The sequence below is a fragment of the Gopherus flavomarginatus genome, chromosome 6 (assembly GCF_025201925.1).
Source record: "Gopherus flavomarginatus isolate rGopFla2 chromosome 6, rGopFla2.mat.asm, whole genome shotgun sequence".
Lineage (NCBI taxonomy): Eukaryota > Metazoa > Chordata > Testudines > Testudinidae > Gopherus > Gopherus flavomarginatus.
The window spans coordinates 63,367,628-63,387,633 of NC_066622.1; the positions used below are offsets into that span (position 1 = coordinate 63,367,628).

At 51.5% G+C, this 20,006-nt stretch overlaps 1 protein-coding gene across 7 annotated transcripts in view; it reads right to left on the reverse strand.

Moving 5' to 3' along the window:
* RNF123 (ring finger protein 123) overlaps positions 1-20,006 on the reverse strand; it is a 144,752-nt gene that overhangs the window by 48,038 nt on the left and 76,708 nt on the right. For 6 of the 7 annotated variants that reach the window (XM_050959986.1, XM_050959987.1, XM_050959988.1 and 3 more), the window contains 2 exons: positions 17,552-17,627; positions 16,254-16,338 (listed from right to left, as the gene is read on the reverse strand). In XM_050959986.1, coding sequence (XP_050815943.1) covers positions 16,254-16,338; positions 17,552-17,627 — 161 coding nt within the window. Of the gene's footprint in view, positions 1-1,901; positions 2,242-16,253; positions 16,339-17,551; positions 17,628-20,006 lie in introns of those variants that run through there. The other variant, XM_050959991.1, reaches the window with a different exon arrangement.

Sequence of the window (20,006 nt, forward strand, 5' to 3'; positions counted from 1 at the left end):
ACGCAAAAATAGTAAGAATTTTTTTAAATGCATCAGAAGAACTTAAAGCTAGACAAATTCAGACTGGAAATAAGGCATGCATTTTTAACAGTGAGAGCAATTAACCACTGGGACAATGTACCAAGGGTCATGGTGGATTCTCCAGCATCAGCAATTTTTAAATCAAGATTGGATTTTTAAAAAAATCTGCTCTAGGAATTATTGTGGGGCAGTTCTCTGGCCTATGTTGCATAGGAGGTCAGACTAGATCTCAAATGATCTGTTCTGGCTTTGGAGTCTATGAATCTATCTAAAAGCAGGAATCCTGTCAAACAGGGCAGTGGGGCCACTAGATGACAAAGATGTTAAAGGAGCACCCGAGGAAGAGAAGACCATTACAAAAAAGCTAAATAAATTCTTTGCCTTTGTGGTCACTGTGGAGGATGTGGGGGGGATAACCACATCAGCACTATTCTTTCCAGGAGACAAATCTGAAGTACTGTCCCATATTGATGTGTCACTAGAACATGGTTCTAGAACAAATTGATAAATTAAACAATAAGAAGTCACCAGGACCAGAGGGATTCACCCAAGAGTTTTAAACAAACTCAAATATGAAATTACAGAACTACTAACTGTGGTATGTAACCTATCACTTGAACCAATTAGTGGAAGGTAGCTAATGTAATGCTGATTTTTAAAAAGGCTCCAGAGGCAATCCTGGCACTATATACAGGATTATATATATATATATATATATATATTATATTTATATTTAATTAATTAATTAATTACAGGCCAGTAAGCCTAACTTCTGTAGCCGGCACATTGGTAGAAATGATAGGAAAGAACAGAATAATCAGACATGTAGATTAACATGATTTGTTCAGGAAGAGTCAACATGACTTTTGCAAAGGGAAATCATGCTTCAACAATCGATTAGAATTCTTTGAGTGTGTCAATAAACATGCGAATAAGGGTGATCCAGTGGATATAGAGCATCTTCAGAAAGCCTTTGACAAAAAACCCTCACCAAAGTCGCTTACGGAAATTAAGCAATAACGGGATAACAGGGAACATTCCCTCATTGATCAGTAACCCGTTAAAATACAGGAAACAAAAGGTAGGAATAAATGGTCAGTTTTCACAATGGACAGAGGCAAACAGTGGGCTCCCCCAGGGATCCATACTGGGACCTGTCCTGCTCAACATATTCATTAGTGAACTGGAAAAGGGAGTGAACAGTGAAGTCCCAAAGTTTTTAGATAATACAAAATTACTCAAGATAGTCAAGCTGACTGAACAGTTATAAAGAGGTCTCACAAAATTGGGCAACAAAATGGCAGATGAAATTCAGTGAATGCACACTGGAAAAAATAATCCCAACTACACATATATAATGATGGGCTCTAAATTAGCTATTACCCCTCAAGAAAGATCTTGGGAGTCATCATGGATAGCTCTCTGAAAACTTCAGCTCAGTGTGCAGCAGCAGTCAAACAGGCTAACAGAATGCTAGAAACTATTAGGAAAAGGATAGAAAACCAGAAAATATCAAAGCCACTATAAAAACACATGGTGCACCCACACCTGGAATAATGATGTTCTGGTTGGCCCCATCTCAAAAAGGATGTAATGGAACTGGAAAAGGTTCAGAGAAAGGCAACAAAGATAATCAAGGGAATGGAACAGCTTCCATACAAGGAGAGACTAAAAAGATTAGCGCTGTTCATCTTGGAAAGGAGATGACTAAGGGGTGATAGGATAGAATGGTGTGGAAAAAGTGAAAAGAGAAGTGTTATTTATTTATCCTTTCCTACAATACTAAAAACCAGGGGTCACCCAATGAAATTAATAGGCAGCAAGTTTAATACAAACAAGAGGAAGTACTTTTTCACACAATGCACACTTAATCTGTGGAACTCATTGCTATGGAATGTTGTAAAGGCCAAAAGTATGACTGAATTCAAAAAAGAACTAGATAAATTCAAGGAAGATAGGTCCATTAATGGCTATTAGCCAAGGTGGTCAGGGATGTAACCCCTTACTCAGGGGGCACATAAATGTCTGACTGTCAGAAGCAAGGAAGGGAACATACGGGTGAGCTCTCAAAAAATTGCCTTGTTCTGCTCATTCCCCCTTAACCTCCGTTACTAGCCTCTGTTGGAGACAGGATACTGGGCATGGCATCAATACTTGTGTGTGGTCCTTGAGTACTCCATCCAAAGAACCCCTTAGTTAGCGGGTGGGGCTGCGCAGTGGCTGTAGAGGTAGAAGAAACCATGTATTAGGGTCTCTGAACTCTGTTTGCCTAGTGGCTCATAAAGGCACTAGTGCTGAAAGGTCTGTGGGGGGAAATCTGGGCCTGTAAGTTTGCTTGTGGTCTCTCTCTTCAGGGATGAGGTGTAAATACCTAGGAAGCAGAGGGTTGTCTTTGAGTCTTTAAGAGAGCCTACTGACCTCTTATTGAGGACGTTAGACTTATCATTCAGAATCTTCCCTTTGACATGCTGAACCTTCCTGGGGAACCTCCAAAAATGCAGCCACAATTCATACCTCATTACTACAGCTGTGGCGATGGCTCTCCACTGCCTCTTGGAGTGATGTCTTAGCCACCAATCTGCCTACATCAATGAAGGCTTGGAACTGAGCCCTGTCTTCCTGAGGAAGTTTGTGTCTGAATTCTAGAAATTTAGAATAATTTGCAAAGTCATACTTTGTTAATAACTGGTAGTTAGCAACACTGACTTGGAGAGTAACTGATGAAAATATTTTCCTCCCAAGAGATCAAGATATTTAGCACCCTTGTCAGTTGGGCTGCTCTTGGGGAGCTGTGCTCTGGACCTCCCTGTAGCTGCCTGCAACGCTCAGGAGTTGGGTGCTGGATGAGTAAATAAAATCTCTGCCCCTTTAGCTGGCATGAAATATTTTTCAGTCCTCTTCGAGGTAGGGACACAGGAGGCAGGGATGTGCCACACAGACCTGGTGGGTTCCAAAATGGTCTCATTTACTGGGAGGACCACCCTACTAGGGCCAGAGGGCTGAAGGATGTTCGGTAGACTATGCTGTGTGTTCTAGATATATCTGAAGCTCGCTTGCTGCCCTCTGTAACAGCTCTGCATGGTCGTTGGAGAGGCAAGGGGAGAATGGAGCAATTACCTCATCTGGTGAGGAGACTGACTCACCCCAGCCGCCTCTGTGCTTCCTATGGGTTCTGTCTGGACTCATTTCCCTCACCGGGAGGCTCATCTGGAGCATTGGATTTGCTCAATGAAAAGGTAGGGTCCCTGCTCTACCAGCGCTGCCATTAGTAGCGGTGGGAAGATACTCCAGCTTGTGGATGTAGAAGGGGAAGACATTTTTCTTTGATGTGGGTTTTTTGAGGGTAGAAATGTCTCTAAGTACAACTGAACCCCATAGAAGAGACGACTTTGGATAGGGCAGAGCAAAAATATCCTGTGAGATAAAGGTTTCAGTCCTTTATGGTATTTTGGTAGCCCTAGGGAGGGGACTAGCAGATCTGGGGTGTCCAGTGATCTGGTGCTAAGAGGATCCCACACAGAGTGCGGTCCAGCACGGAGCTCCCAGACCAGATGGTACCAATCTTTTGGTCTGTGGGACGGAACCAGGACTGATACCATTGGATCCTTCTTCCTTCACACCTTTCCTTCTTGGACAGAAGGTCTGTGTTGGCCTAATTCCTTAGGACCCGCAAATGAAGACTCACCTGAATTTGACCATGAAGGGACGAAATTCTCTCTCTTAGAAGCAGATCTGGACAGTGACCTGTCCTTATGCTTATATTCATGTCACCTACTCTTGGGAGAGGGTTTCTTAAGACAATGTGTTTTGGCCTCTACTCTGGAGCTTATGCTCAGAGAGGCGCTGCTCACAGTTTGAGGCTGGTGTACGGGGCATCTCCCCAGCCCAGATCCGAATAGAGCCATTTGGCCTGATCTGTGAGGGCTTCCACAGATGGAGCTCTCATTGCTCATGAGCATGAGGAGGGAAGGAGCATCAGATGCTGAACCTGGCAGTGACATGAGCCTCCCCAAGGCAGTGCTGGAATTTGTTGCTGATGGAGAAGGAACAGGGGCAGGAGACAGTTCTTAAACCCCAGGACACTTGGCATAGTCCTTCTCCCAGGGGAAGAAGCTCCCAAAGTTGGGAAAACTGAACTAACTCTACTGACTATAGAAACAATGAAAGACAAACTAAACTTACTAAAATCTATTTATAATACACATTTACAGGTATTAAAGTAGAGCAAGATTGTAGGGGACACAGAATTCTGACTCAGGCCACATAGCAATAAGAAGGAACTGGAGAGGCGTGTGTCTGTGCCAGCCTTTATGCACTCGGCTGGGAGCACAAGGAGACAACTGTGAATGCATGGACCAATGGACCCTACATGTTACAAATCTCTGATCTGAGGTACGTGAGCACATGCATACCCACATGTGGAATACACATGGGGACCAGCACTTGAAGAATAACTGATTCTAATACACTTGGACTCCAGTAAAGCAGTTGACATAGTACCACATGGGAAATTAGATAAATGAGAGAAGATGAGGATCAGCATAAGCACTGGAAAGCCAGTAAGGAACTGGCTAAGGAGAGAAGGCAATGGGCCATGGTGAAAGGAGAACTATTGGACTGGAGGGAGGTTACCAGTGGAGCCATGAAAGCCAAATTCTCTCACACACTTAAACACAAGTAATGCAGCTGCCTCAGCTCTACCCCTTTGCACTCTGGCTCAGATTCCCTGGAGCAGAGACTGTCCTGTCCTGCCCGTCTCCCACCTGGGCAGATGCCACCTCACCAATGCCCAGGGAGCTGGCTCCTGAATCATTCTGATGCAAGCTCCTAGTTTGCAGGGCTAGCTCCAGCTGTTCTTGCCAGTGGGAGGGCAGCTCTGCCCCTCAATCAAACCCAGACCCTGTGGCTGCCTCTCGTGACACGCCAGCAATGGCTGCTGACATACAGAGCACTCCTTGAGAAGAGAATTGGATAGCCAGTGCCTGAAAAGTCCCAACCACGCCCGCATTCCCCATCTGTGCTGACTGGCAATATAGCACCCAGGCCAGCTCTGCCCTGGGTATCCCAACACTCGTTAGCCCTCCTGAGGGGCAGATGCCAGCTTTCTTGCCAAGGGATGGGAGAGCCTGGAAGGGCTGTCTGGAGGTTAGACAGACCCACCCCAAGCAGGCCGGGGACACCTTGGTTCTCTCCACCCTGGCTGCACCTGTGTGTTCCTAGAGGTGCTGGAGCATTTGGGGGGTAGGGGGAGCCCATCAACGGCACAGCAAAGGTTAGGCAGCTGGGAGCAGGGCTTATCTGTCAAGGGCACCCCTTCAGAGAGCAGCTCAGATCACCTCCAGGGCTCCTCAGGCTCCCTGGGGCTGCAGCTGGGCAGGCAGGCAGCCCAGAGAGCATCACTGCCTCAGCATCTGCCGTCTTGGTGGGGCATGTAAAGGGGGACACACAGATGCAGAAGAGCTCATAGACTCATAGGTCAGAAGGGACCAATATGATCATCTAGTCTGACCTCCTGCACAAGACAGGCCACAGAACCCCACCCATCCAATTTTATAACAACCCCTAACCCAGGACTGAGTTATTGAAATCCTCAAAATTGGTTTGAAGACCTCAAGCTGCAGAGAATCCACCAGCAAGTGACCCGTGCCCCACGCTGCAGGGGAAGGCGAAAAACCTCCAGGGCCCCTGCCAATCCGCCCTGGAGGAAAATTCCTTCCCGACCCCAAATATGGCGATCAGCTAAACCCTGAGCATGTGGGCAAGACTCACCAGCCAGCACCCAAGAAGGAATTCTCTGCAGTAACTCAGATCCCATCCCATCCAGCATCTCCCCGCAGACCATTGAGCAGACCTATCTGGTGGTAATCCAAGATCAATTGCCCAAATTAACGATCCTATCATAACAACCCCTCCATATACTTATCAAGCTTTGTCTTAAAGCCAGAGAAGTCTTTTGCCCCTACTACTTCCCTCGGAAGGCTGTTCCAGAACTTCACTCCCCTAATGGTTAGAAACCTTCATCTAATTTCAAGTCTAAACTTCCTAATATCCAGTTTATACCCATTCGTCCTGGTGCCTACATTAGTACTAAACTTAAATAATTCCTCTCCCTCCCTAACGTTAACCCCCCTGATATATTTATATAGAGCAAGCATATCCCCCCCGCAGCCTTCTTTTGGCCAGGCTAAACAAGCCAAGCTCTTTGAGTCTCCTTTCATAAGGCAGGTTTTCCATTCCTCGGATCATCCTAGTAGCCCGTCTCTGAACCTGTTCCAGTTTGAATTCATCCTTCTTGAACATGGGACACCAGAACTGCACACAGTATTCCAGATGGGGTCTCACCAATGCCTTATATAACGGTACTAACACCTCCTTATCCTTGCTGGAAATACCTCGCCTGATGCATCTCAAAATCGCATTTGCTTTTTTAACAGCCGTATCACATTGGCGACTCATAGTCATCCTGCTATCAACCAACACCCCAAGGTCCTTCTCCTCCTCTGTCGCTTCCAACTGATGCGTCCCCAACGTATATCTAAAATTCTTATTATTAATTCTTAAGTGCATGACCTTGCACTTTTCACTATTGTATTTCATCCTATTTCTATTACTCCAGTTTACAAGGTGGTTCAGATCTTCCTGAATAGTATCCCTGTCCTTCTCCGTGTTAGCAATACCCTCCAGCTTTGTGTCATCCACAAACTTTATTAGCACATTCCCGCTCTTTGTGCCAAGGTCAGTAATAAAAAGGTTAAATAAGATCGGTCCCAAAACCGATCCTTGAGGGACTCCACTAGTGACCTCCTTCCAGCCTGACAGTTCACCTTTCAATACGACCCGCTGGAGTCTCCCCTTTAACCAGTTCCTTATGCACCTTACAACTTTCATATTCATCCCCATCTTTTCCAACTTAACTAACAGTTCCCCATGCGGAATTGTGTCAAACGCCTTACTGAAATCTAGGTAAATTATATCTACCGCATTTCCTTTATCTAAGTAATCCGTCACCTTCTCAAAGAAGAAGATCAGATTGGTTTGACACGATCTACCTTTAGTAAATCCGTGTTGCAATTCGTCCCAATTACCATTGACCTCTATGTCCTTAACTACTTTCTCCCTTAAAATTTTTTCCAAGACCTTACATACTACAGACGTCAAGCTAACAGGCCTATAATTACCCGGATCACTTTTATTCCCTTTCTTAAAAATAGGAACTACAATAGCAATCCTCCAGTCATATGGCACAACCCCCGAGTTTATCGATTGCTTAAAAAGTCTCGCTAACGGGCTCGCAATTTCACGCGCCAGTTCCTTTAATATCCTCGGATGGAGATTGTCCGGGCCCTCCGACTTCGTCCCATTGAGCTGTTCAAGTACGGCCTCTACCTCAGTTGCGGTAATATCCACTTCCATATCCACATTCCCGTTTATCATCCCTCCATCATCGCTAGACTCCTCACTAGTCTTATTAAAAACTGAGGCAAAGTACTTGTTTAGATGTTGGGCCATGCCTAGGTTATCCTTAACCTCCATTCCATCCTCAGTGTATAGCGGCCCCACTTCTTCTTTCTTTGTTTTCTTCTTATTTATGTGGCTGTAGAACCTTTTACTATTGGTTTTGATTTCCTTTGCAAGGTCCAGTTCAATGCGGCTTTTAGCCTCCCTCACTTTATCCCTACATGTTCTGACCTCACCAAGGTAGCTTCCCTTACTGATCCTGCCTTTCTTCCACTCCCTGTAAGCTTTCTGCTTTTGTCTAATCCCCTCTCTGAGTTGCTTGCTCATCCAGTTTGGCCTACAACTCCTGCCCATGGTTTTTTTTCCCCTTTCTTGGGATGCAGGCTTCCGACAGTCTCCGCAGCTGCGACTTAAAGTAATTCCAGGCCTCCTCCGCATTTAAATCCACTAGTTCCTCCATCCAATCCACTTCCCTAACTAATTTCCTTAGCTCTTTAAAATTAGCCCTTGAGAAGCTCACAACAGCCTGAACACAATCAGTGCAAGCAAAGGCCGGGGAACCAGGGCACAGCTGCGGAGTTGCCTCTGCAATCCACCTCCTAGGAGGGGAGGACAAGGAGAGATGCTGCAGCCCAGCAAGCAGCATTTCTGGCTAAGTCCTGCAGTGCTCTGCTGCACCACCCATGCCCCCCAAAATGCTGTGCCACGAAGACCCCCAGCTGGGGCCAGTGCTGGGCCCACTAACAGCCCTGCCATCTGGGAGGGGCAAGGGGACCTGTTCATCCCCCTTCCAGAATTCCCATGGCAGAGCTGCCAGGCAGGTGCCCCCAGCCCATCTCCTTCATGCTGAGATGGCATTGCCATGCCCAGAGGCATCCCTAGGGGCACAGCTCTATTTCTCAGGGAACTTTGGTAAGGAACATGGTATAACTTGTGTCCTATCACATGGGTGCCAGAAATCCATCCAGAGTCAGAGGAGAATGAGAAAACCAGCAACCCCAGCCTGCCTGCAGGCGGGGTGAGTGCCCAGATCCAGGGCCTCTGGGCAGCCCAGTTGCAGGGGGAAGGAGAGAGGGGGGGAAGGTGCAAGCACCTATGGCCAGGTGTCTGGGCAGCTTGTGGTGACCCACACAGCACTGAGAAGGAGGCTCTCCTGGAGCTGTGCTGGCTCTTGCCAGTGTCACTACACAAGCTCTACCTCCTGCCAATGCTATTCCTCTCAGCTCCCTCCAAGGGCTGCTCAGTAGAACATCAGCTCAGTTTCTCAGCAGACACACACAGGGATGAGACTGCCACAGGCTCAGCGGCTTGGACCAACACTTGAGGCTGTTCTGTCTCCTGGCCCCCACACTGCAAGTCCATGTGTGTCTAGGACCTGGCTCCAAATCAGCCCCTGGGACCCCTGCCCATGCCTCTCCCCATGCCATTGCTGCCCAGCACTCCAGCTCTGGACCAGGCTGCCCATGGCACTGAGTCCAAGCTCTGGGACAGACTCATGGTGGCCAGCAGCACGCCAAGGTGGGAACAGCGGGAGATGGTGATGCCTAGAGTGGGGGCCCTGAAGCACACCACCCAGCTACCCTGCACCAATATGCCAGCCGGAGGAAAAGCAGGAGATATCAACATGTGCGAATGGCAGTTGCTGTCATGCCAGCCAGGCCTATTCCAGTTCCTGGAAGCAGCTTTGCCTAGTGTGGGGTAGGGCACGTGGCCTGGCACCAGAAGCCATGCCAGAGACACAGATACATGCCAGGGCACTCAGCTTCTCAGCCTTTGATTCAGAATTAAGGGGCGGGTGCGAGTCAGCTAGCCACTGCTGCATGGTGGGCACAGATGCTGCTGGCACTCAGCATTGCAAACCAATGCAGCAGGGAATCTCTGCAACAGTCTCACTCCACGCAGAGCAGCCACCTCCCCAACTTGGTGGAGCAGGACTCCTATGGGCCAGGCAACAGAAGTCATATGGTCTATCCCAGGTGGTGTGCTGGCCCCTGCTGGACACCACGGCATGGCTTCTCACCAGCACGGGCAGCTGTTAGAGACCCGGGTTCAGGGACTCATTGGATTCATTAGAGTCCCTGATCTCTGCCCCTTGCTGCCAGCTCCCTGCCTTCAGCCCCAATCCTTGCCAGGCTGCCACCGAGGGAAAGGAAACAAGGCACCCCCACACCAGCCTGTGGCCCATTCCCTCTGCTGTCCCACTATGGGAGAGGGTCTGAACTGGCAGGGCAGGGGAGTCATGTGTGGCGGGGCCCTTCCCTAAAGCTATTCCAGGAGGGATTACATTTAATCCCTTCCCACTGGCCCACTGCGGGCAGCCCTACTGCAGCCAACCCTGCCTCTCAATTGTTCTCATTAGAACATTTCTGTGCTAGTGAAAACAGATCAACAATAACTAGAACCAAGCCCAAGGCAGGGGCACACCGAGCAGGGCTCCCCACAGCTCTGCTGACAAATCCTGGCCTGGCACTGCAGTCTCTGCTATCCTAGCCTGGGCTTCCCCCAACCCAGTTATCAGTGCCTCTCAATCCAACTCTCAGCCCCCGTTACTCTTCACCATGAGTCTGTCCCATTACAAAATGCTGGTGCTGAACTTGACATCCGGGAAGGATTACATGGGGCCAAACTCAGCTTCCCTAGTGATTTCAAGCAAACTGGAACCCAGGTCTCCAAAGTGCTAAGTGGCCTGCCCAGCCAAAGCAGAGGGGTGAAGCACTGGGACTTGTGCCTCGGTCAAACAAGCCTCGGGTTCTCTTTGCAGAGAATGCTCCCCACACTTGAACACTGGTAGTTAGATCCATCCCTTTCTGCCTTCCCCCTCCAGGAAGCACTGGGAAGTCATGTGGCGGTAACCACCCAGGGAGAGCTGTGACTCACCACAATTAACACCAGTGTGACTGGAGGTATTAAATACTGCAGTGCTTCTCTTGAGCCCACTCTGTCCAGCCCTGAAATAGGATGTTGTGCAGTGCAGGTCCGCTCATCAGCTCTGCCTGAGAAACGCTCCTCTCCAGGAGGCTCACCCCACCAGAGAAAGTCTGTAATGAGATGCCTTGTCGCCTCCTGCCCCATAGCAATGCGTTCCTTGCACTGTGGCTTGTTTAGTCAGGAAAGCATCTCCCCCAGGGCTGGGATTGGAGCCCTGTTGCTTGGGGCATTTATGGTTATGCTAGTCTGGCCAGGCCCAGGGGAACCTTATAGAGCTCTTCCATTGCTGCGTGATTTTGTTTGCCTGTTTGATCCATAAAACCCTGCACTCGCTTGTCTGCGGGGGAGATTCCCGGGCTGGCACTCTCCTGTTTCAGAGCTCAGGCGGCTGCAGCCAGGGCTGGAATGCTCAATGGGTCGCTGTTGCACTCTGGCCCGTGCTTTGGCTCCTCTTGGAGTACAGGGGCCTGGAACCCACTCCCATGACTGAATTGCCCTGTGCTGGAGGTGGTGCACTGGCCAGGTAAGAGGAGAGTTCAGAAGGTGCCTGATAGGAGGGGGCCTGGAGCCAGGCAGACTCAGCTAGTGTCTGTGTGTAGCATCAGAGAGCAGTCCAGTTACTCCAGGAACTTTCCTTGATATTTTCAGGAACACAGGAATTGCCAGATGGGATCAGATCTGAGGTCCATGCCACCCAGTCTCCTGTTTGCAACAGTGCCCAGCCCCAGGTGCTTCAGAGGAAGGTGTAAGAACCCACAGTAGCAGACTGGTCAATCTACTCCAAAGATATTCTCATCCTCATCTCTAATAGTTGAGGACTACTTAAACCCTGTTGCAGGAGGGTTACCTCCCTTCCACTCCTCTCATTAGCGCTCACTATGACAGTTCTGGATATTTTGCTTAGCTGTATTAATGTCTAATTCTCTACTGAATATTCCCAAGTTCTTGACCTCAACAACTTCCAGTGGCAGAGAGTTCCACAGGTCAGTTACACATTGTGTCAACAACTGTTTCCTTTAATCAGATTTTGAATTGAATTGAACTGAATTGAATGTCCCCTTGTTCACGGACTAGGTGCCACTGATAAGAGATGCTCTTGATATCCCTCAGACTAGTCAGTATTTGATAGACTATCATGTCTCCTCTCTAAGATAACAATCCCCATCTTCTCAACTGCTTTTCATAGGAGAGTTTCTCCAGGCCCTGGGTCTTTCTCATCGCCCTTCTCTGGGCCCCTCTAATTCTGCAATATCCTTTCAGAGATGGGGTGCCCAGGGCTGCACAGGATCCAGACGAGGCCAAACCAGAATTAGAACATTCTCTGCCCCATTCCTTATGCAGTTGAACATACCTTGCTCTTCTGACTGCAGCTGCCCATTGAGCACAGGTCTCCATAACATGTTTCTAAAGGCATCCAGCTCCCATCCCTGAGCTCACAGTCAAGTCAGGCCTGCTGGGAGTAACCCCTCCAGTACATGTTAGTTTGCATTCAGCACACTGAGTATAGTTTGCCACTGGGCTGCCTGTTCCCGTGGATTGTTTCAGTCCCTCCGGACCTGACTAACAAAGAACTGGGCCATCTCCAAGTTTAGCCACCTCACTGCACCCCCTCTCATGGTTCCCACTGGTAAACAGCCCCTTCTGTAACCAATACCACTTGGGATTTCTCTGATTGCATCTTGCTAGCCCAACTCCCCACCCCTGCAGAGACAACCCCGGCCCACTGGCTGAGGAGCACTGTGCCATAGCTAATGGAGTGGGTTGGTCTATTCTGCCCTCAACTCGCTCCCTCCTTCTGGAGCACAAAGGAGAATGAACACAGCGTTCCAGGTATGCGGTCAGTCCTATGGCAGGGAGCTGCTGCCTCCATGCAGGGATGCCGGGGGATGGGGTGGGGTGGATTACAGTCGCTGCGTTTTGCTCACTGCCCTGCCGCACGGCCATCTCCTGTCTGATCTGCTGGCCACTGTCCCCAAGGGCATCTGGACACTCCTGCTCCAACAATGAGGTTTAACTCAGATGTGCACTGTTCGGGCGGTCGGGGAGGGGAGGGGGGCAGTGCTTGCCTCACTGCTTGGAATATGATGCCTGCTCTTCAAGCATTAGCAGTGTCCATGGTTTGGGTTGCTGCTCACCCTTCTTTCTGACAGCCAGCGAGGAAGAGGAAGAGGGGGCTCAAGAAGAGGCTTGCCAAGGTTCCACAGCTTGGAAGCCTTGCTGATTTCCATGTCAGAACTGCTTGGTTCACGTAAGGACAGAGATGGTGTGACGTTATTGATATTAACTGGGACCATACAGAACATGGTTTGCAACCAAGGTCCTGTAGTGGCACCAAATCTTATGTAAAGGGGGTCATATAAGGTGTCTAAGACCAGGTTATGGGTTGCTGGTTATGATTATGCTGTCTGTATGTCTGTAGCATTTTGTAGTTGAAGTTATGAGTATTGGCTGTATATTGTCTGAATTTCAAATTGGTGCTGTAGTTCTGGGAAAAATCCCAGACGAGTTGGTGTTAGCTCTGCCCAGCCTGCTTGATGGCCTATTAAGGACCATCAGCTACACAACTGACCCATTGAGAGGAGGCAGATACGCCTTGTAACTCAGCAGGGTGTGCAGGAACTTGCCCATGTGACTCCAGACTCCATTTTGCTGTAATTTTCCATAGTAAGAACAAAGAAGCGTTCTTGCACCTGGAAGAGCCTATATAAGGCTGATGCCTCATCTCCATCTTGTCTTCAATCCTGCTTCTTACCTCTGGAGGGACTTTGCTACAAGCTGAAGCTCTACACAAGGGACTGATGACCCATCCTAACGGGGGATGTACTCCAGAGACTTGATTTGAACCTGCAGTTTACTCCATCACTGCTGCAAGCCTGAACTAAGAACTCTGCCATTACTGTATGTAATTGATTTCATTTAACCAATTCTAGCTCTCATCTCTACCTTTTTCCCGTTATGAATAAACCTTTAGTTTTTAGATTCTAAAGGACTGGCAACAGCATGATTTGTGGGTAAGATCTGATGTGTATATTGACCTGGGTCTCGGGCTTGATTCTTTAGGATCGAGAGAAACTTTTGCTTTCACTGGGGTGTTGGTTTTCATAACCATTCTTCCCCAGGACGTGTGGGACTGGTGGTGATACTGGGAGACTGGAGTGTCTAAGGAAATTGCTTGTGTGACATGCGGCTGGCCAGTGGGGTGAAACCGAAGTCATTTTTGTCTGGCTGGTTTGGTTTGCCTTAGAGGTGGAAAAACCCCAGCCTAGGGCTGTAACTGCTCTGTTTGAGCAATAGATCCTGAATTGGCACTCAGTTGGGTCCTGCCAGAACTGCATTGTCACAGATGGGTTTTACCAAGTGCCAACCCACAGCCTTGCCAACTGCCAAGAACTGAGCTGGGATCTCACACATTCCCTTATGGAGGCTCCACTGGGCCCCTGCTTACCCCTAGCACCACGCTCTTCGTGCTGCCCTCCCAAAGTTCACATGGGTCTGATTGTGGGCATAAAGGAAAGCCTTCATCCCTCCCTCTGGCTGACAAGTCCAGCAACCAGAGTAGGGGCATGAGCTGTGGAGGCCAGGGCAGGGAGGTGCCCCAAGAGCTCACTCCCCATCACACTCCCGAGCCCCTTCCAAAGGGAGAGCTGCCCTGTGAAGTCTGTGGGAGAGCAAAGTCTGTTTGCATCTGCAAAGCAGAAAAGGCCACTGATTAGTGACCTTGCACTGAATACTTGGCACAGTCATGCTCAGGGCTGTGTGACTGGTGCAGGGACCGTGGGAGACAGGATATAATTAGATGCATTTGTGTACATCTTTGAGTCCCTGAGAGAAGGATCAGAGCGAGTCTGACTGCAGGGCTGAGTGGCCCAGCCAGATGGGGCTCTGCTCTCTGCAAAGCCAGGGACTAACTTGTTCCACATGCACAGAGGGAAAGTGGGAAGCGGAGGATGGGGACTGGGGCCTCCCAGCAAGGGACAAGGCAGAGCTGGAGGCAGAAGGCATTCAGGGAGAATGCACATACGTTTACAGACAAAGCCAAGTGGATCTTAGCTAGCCTGAGTGGCCCACCTGGACATGGGCTGGGCTCTCAGCAGGAAGCACACATACATACCCAGGGCCTGCAGACATGCATTCAGCCTGCACCACGGCCCCTGGGCCTTCTGAGACAAGGAGGAGGAGAGGCTGTCCTGCCTGGCAGGACCGCTCTGCTCCCCTTCCCCGGACAGGGCTTGTCCATGCTGTTCATCTCATGGACATGGCTGTGAGCACAGCAGTGTGCTTGGGCACAGCGCAGCATGAAAGGAGGCAACAACTGTGGCTGCCATGACACTCAGCCATCTGGCCAGTGAAATCCCTCATGGATTTGCCAGCCCCTTCCCCACAGTAAGCTCCATGCATGGTTGATTTCAGGGAGCACCTAGTTCAGAGGCCCCTTTGCTCACAGGCTGCTGCAGTGGACTACAGGCATTTGTGTCACTTCCTTACACCACAGGGACACAAGGACAGCAAGGATTTGACACCTTCCCCTCCTACCATAGGGTAGGAGCCGGACACTGGTAGCTGCTTCCGGCTACATCTGGGATCTCCATAGTTCCCAGGTGTCCCTCCAGCCCCTGCCTACCTCACACACAGCCAAAGCAAGCCCTCGTCCACCCAGAACACCCCCGGGAGAGCTGGCCCTGCCTCGCAGCAGTGTTGACCAGGATGGGGACTGGAGAGAACTGGCCATGCCAGGGCCTGTGGCTGATGTGAAGCAAGGCAAGTGCCAGGCCTGCCCTGGTGAGCTCAATCTGTATGTGCTCAGTGCTAGGTAGCGCACATGGTGCCTAGAAGGAGAGCTCACCACCCTGGCACTAAGAAGCCGCCAGCCCAGAGCCAACTGAGGGAGACAGAAGGTTGCACATGGAAAAGTGGAGGGTCGCATGGCACCACCCTGCCATTTCCTATAGTAATAGCACATCAAGGCTTTGGGACCCCGGAAGGCAGAGCTGTTCTCCTGACTCACCTAGGTTGCCAAAGCAGGCTCCAGCTCAGCAGCACAAAGGGCTGAGTCTCCTACCAGGACTCCCTAAGAGCAGCCAACTTAGAAAGGCAGGTAGCACAGTTGGTAGGGGACTAACCTGGGAAGCAGGATACCCAGGTTCCATTCCCTACTCTGCAACTGGCTCCCTGGCCTCAGCAAGTCACTCGGGCTCTCTGGCCATCAGATGCCATCCGCAGAGCGGAGATAGGAGTCCTGCCCTGCCCCAGTGAGGCTGGGGAGTGACGTGAGCTGGAGTGGCCCCCAGAAACTACAGCGATGAGGGCCACAAAGGTATTTTACACAGCTGGTGCTAGAGGTGTACACGTGCGTGAAGCCCTGCCTGAGGGCTAAACTGCCACCAGTTAAGAAGAAAGGCAACACCTCAGACAGCAGCACAGTGGAGGTGAGGCACCAGCAGGCTGGGAAGGTGTCTGCTTGCTGCTGCCATGCTGCCAGGGGACACAGGCCAATCTGAAAGGGAGCAGGGCATATGAAGCAGTGGGGGCACTGCGGCAGGAGGAGAGCAGGGCTAGCTCTGTGCTCAAGGGAGCACGCCTGCCCCCTCCATGGCTAGGCAGACCTAGGAGACAGGAGGAGTCTCAGCAGAGCCAAGGCAAGGCAGAGCAGCAGTTGGGCCAGTACAGAGGGAGTGAAGTGAACGTGGTGTCCAGCCCACCTTGTGGGGCAGATATTTTGGCCCTAGCGACCTGCACATTACCCGCGCGGACTCCCATCCCCAGGCTCTGAAGGGCTGAGTCCATCTCCAGCTACACCACAGCACAGCCGCAAGGTGACACTGCCTCTCGCACGAGGAGTCACTCACCCTTGGAAGTCAGTGTCCATGAGGAGTCGGACCAGAATCCCCGTCACAGCCACAAGGATTGGATAATGATCCACGCTTTCTAGCCCTGGGGGACAGAGCAGAGCCAGGGCAATGACCATGGCTGGGAAGGTCAGGCCGTACCCCACCCCAGCACATGCCCGGCTCTGTACTCCGAGCCTGACAGCCATCCTTCTCTTTGCAGCAGCCCACCTCAGCTGCACCCATGGCCACACTGGGGGAGCCCTGGGCCAGAAGTGCTGCCTCCTCCTCCCACAAACCACATAAGCACCTTTCACATGGCCCTGGTCGCAGGCAACTCCCCATGGGCAGCACTGACCTCTTGAAAGCCTCAGGAAAGGGGGGCTCCCCCCCACCCTGGGGCTGGTGCCCTACCTTGGTGTGATATGCAGGGGGCTCACTGGAGCCTTCCCACGGGAGTGTAGATGAGCTGTGCCTCAAGGGAAGAGGGGACATTGATGAGACATCATTCCCTGAGGGGAGAAAGGCTGACTCAGCAGTACCACATGGCCCAGGGGCTGCGCTTCCAGTTACTTCCCAGCAGCATGCTGGTTAATCTGCTGGCTATGCTTCAATCTTCCCCTAGCTACGCAAGTTGGGAGATGGTCTGCGATGCAGGGACAGCAGGTGACTGCTAGCACAACATTGTCCTTCCCCAAATCCAGCCACGCAGCCCAAGGACAGACTCAGGAATGCATAACTAGACAAGGACTTCCTGCATGACCTTCCCTAGCACATGCAGGAGATCAGCCTCCATTCTACGGGCACCTCCCATCCCAGCCCCCTTTCCAGTTCCCTAGAGTGCCCACTTGAGGGCAATTTAACAGCTGCTCAGAGTTTGGTGGCTGGAGATCCCAGAGGTCAGGACCCAAAGGGGAAGTGAGGAAGGCAGAGACACCTGCAGTAGGACAGAGGGTCTCATGGAAACAGCCAGGGAATCGGGAGTAAGCATAATGCTCAAGAGCCCTGTTTACATCTCCTTGGGCCTGTCATGCAAGTGCCCATGGTTGGGTTGGCAGGTCACCCTTCTGTCTGACTCAGAAGAAGAATGCCCCCTGCTATAGCCTCAGCCCGCAGCATCTCAGGTTCCTGGCCACATAGCCCAGCACCCAATGACAGCCCTAGAAGATCACAGACCGGGCCTATCTCTGCAAAGCACCCACACAGCCACATCACTCCACTGGCGAGGGGGAGCACCTGAACCCCCTACGCCCCCCAGACAGCCACCAGTAAGTTCCTGATAAGCAAGGATGTAGCCAGACCCAACAAGGGTGACTCACCTGGCAGCCGGAGGTTGACCACTCTATCAAACAGGTTCCGTTCGGCTGTCACCCGATTCAGCACCTGGTTCAACAGCTGTGCGGGGACAGGAGAGCTGTCAGGAGAGACTGTTCCTATCTCCCGGACAGGACGCCCGCCTGAGCAGGACGGAGCAGCTTCGTTCCAGCTGTCAGCCCCAGCCCCAAGTCAGTGCATCACCCTCAGAGCACACCCGCCACATGCAGGGCCTCCGCAGGAGATAGCCCCTCTTCCACTAGCTACTCCTGAACCTCCCACCAGCCGGACAAGAGGCATCTGGCTGAGCACATCCCATGGATTGTTAAGGGTCCACAACACAGAGCACAATGACAGAGCAGACTGCAGCCCTCCCATCCCTACTGGGGCGATGCCTGGGAGAACCGCAGCTCCCAGCATGCAGCGTTCCTTCAGGAGTAGACAGTGCAGCTGCACTGCAAGAGATGGCAGCAGCAGTGCAACACTCCCCCTGTGGGTGCACACTGACTCCCAACAGGCCACATGCACATCAGCAGGGCAAGCAGCGCTGGTAACCCCTGGTGGGCAGTGGGCCACAGTATGCAGCAGTGAGAGGCTGAACACATGGGCAGTCACATCAGCTGCATTCCAGGCTGCAGTCAGTCCGCAGGAAGCTCTCACCAAGGAGAAGCTACATCCCAGGCCACATCGTGGCCAACGGCACAAGTGGTCAGAGTGGGCCAACCAAGTGCCAGCTGTGAGCAGGGCTGGGTGCAGGCACTTGCTGGCTAACAACTGCCAATTGCCTGAGGAGCTCTCTGCTGAGCCCAGGATCTAACAGGACTAGGACTGCTGGTCCCCAAGCACAGCAAGGAAACAGCTCAGGCTCAGGAGGCTGCTGGGCAAATCACATACAACCAAGCTCCACCCAGACTAGCAGCAGGCTTCTGCCTCACCTGGCAGTGAAACCAAATGTTATTAGGCTCCAGGGTGAACCCCCACTGCGACAGCTGAGCCTCTGGCCATGCCCTCTCCAGCACACAGCCCACCTCAGCTCACTCAGCACACTTTTTCTGCTGCCATCATGGCTACTCTTCTTTCAGCTGAAAGCAAATCCCTGGTGCAGCCAAGTAGGTAGGGCCGGCTCCAGCGGGACCCCCATGGCACAGGGCGGGTCTGGTGCCAGCACCACCTGGGCACCCAGTGGTCTCTGTCTGCAGCAGGGAAAGCCATGGGAGCAGACAGGCCTACTCTCACTCTCCCCACCCCGCCCCAGCCCTCACTCTGCCCTACCTGCATCTGTATAACCCCCTTCACTGGCCATGTCCCCTCTCAGGCAGCGAGGCCCCACCTTGGCTACATGCTGTCTGACCCTGCTATCACACCCTCTTGTGGTCTATCCTGGGACACAGGCATGGCACACAACAGTATGCTAGGGAAAGCTGCTGGTGGTGCTCCCATCTCCTGTACTGCACCCCTCCTGCAGCTCCCCATTACAACAGAAAGCGAGGGGCATGCCACTGCACTCTGGCGAGTGGCTAGGCTCAGACCTGTGCTGCCAGCTCAGCTGGCCAATGTGGGCCCCAGAGGGCTTGTACCTAGTCATTCCTGGCACAGCGTCCCCTGCCTGGAGCCCTGGCCAGATGACATGGCCTTGCCCAAAGCAACCTCTCAGAGTGGAGACACAGAAGAGAGCCTTAGGACCTAGTGCAGCCTTGGGCCTAGCACAGGCCAGGGAACAACACCTCGCAATTCCAGCCAATGACTGGTGGCTGGCCAGAGCAGAGCTCTGGGAAAGAGACATCCAGTCCCGATTTACAGATTCCCAGGACGGAGAATGCCCCTCGGCCCAGGTAATCTGCTCCGACGGACTAGGGCTTCACTCAGACAGCTGGGGTCATGCTTCATTTGATCTTTGCCAAATTCAGCTCCCTGTCCTGGCTCGTGCTCTGCCTTTAGCTGCTGGATGTCAGAGCCCACTGCTCACAGCCACATTCTCCCTGCAGAGGGACTCTGCCTGGGGTCAAGTCACCATTTACTCCTCCTTTCAGTAAGATGCTAGTGCAGCTGCTCTGCACACCAAAGGGGACTTGTAAAACCAAGCATTATGTCAGTTCAAGGCTACGTGTGGATGCAGACTGCAGAAGGAAAGTTGCTAAACTGATTTTAGTTATACTAGTTTTAGCCACAGGGCTGTGGTTGGCGATGGAGGTGCCAGAGTGGGAATAGTAGTGGGTCATGATTAAGGAGCAAGGGCAGAACTGGGGAGGAGGAAATCCCAAGACAGCAACAGCAGGGGGCTGCAGGTCAGTCGCTGGGGGCACTAGCAGAGCTGAGAAGGGGTGGAAGCTAGGGACTGGAACAGCAGAGGGCTATCAATTAGGATTGAAGGGTATTGGCACAGCAAGAGTGCGCACCCAGGTCTGGAATACCCACCCTAAACTTGATTTCAGGTTCCAAGTAAGGCCAGCTATTCCCTCC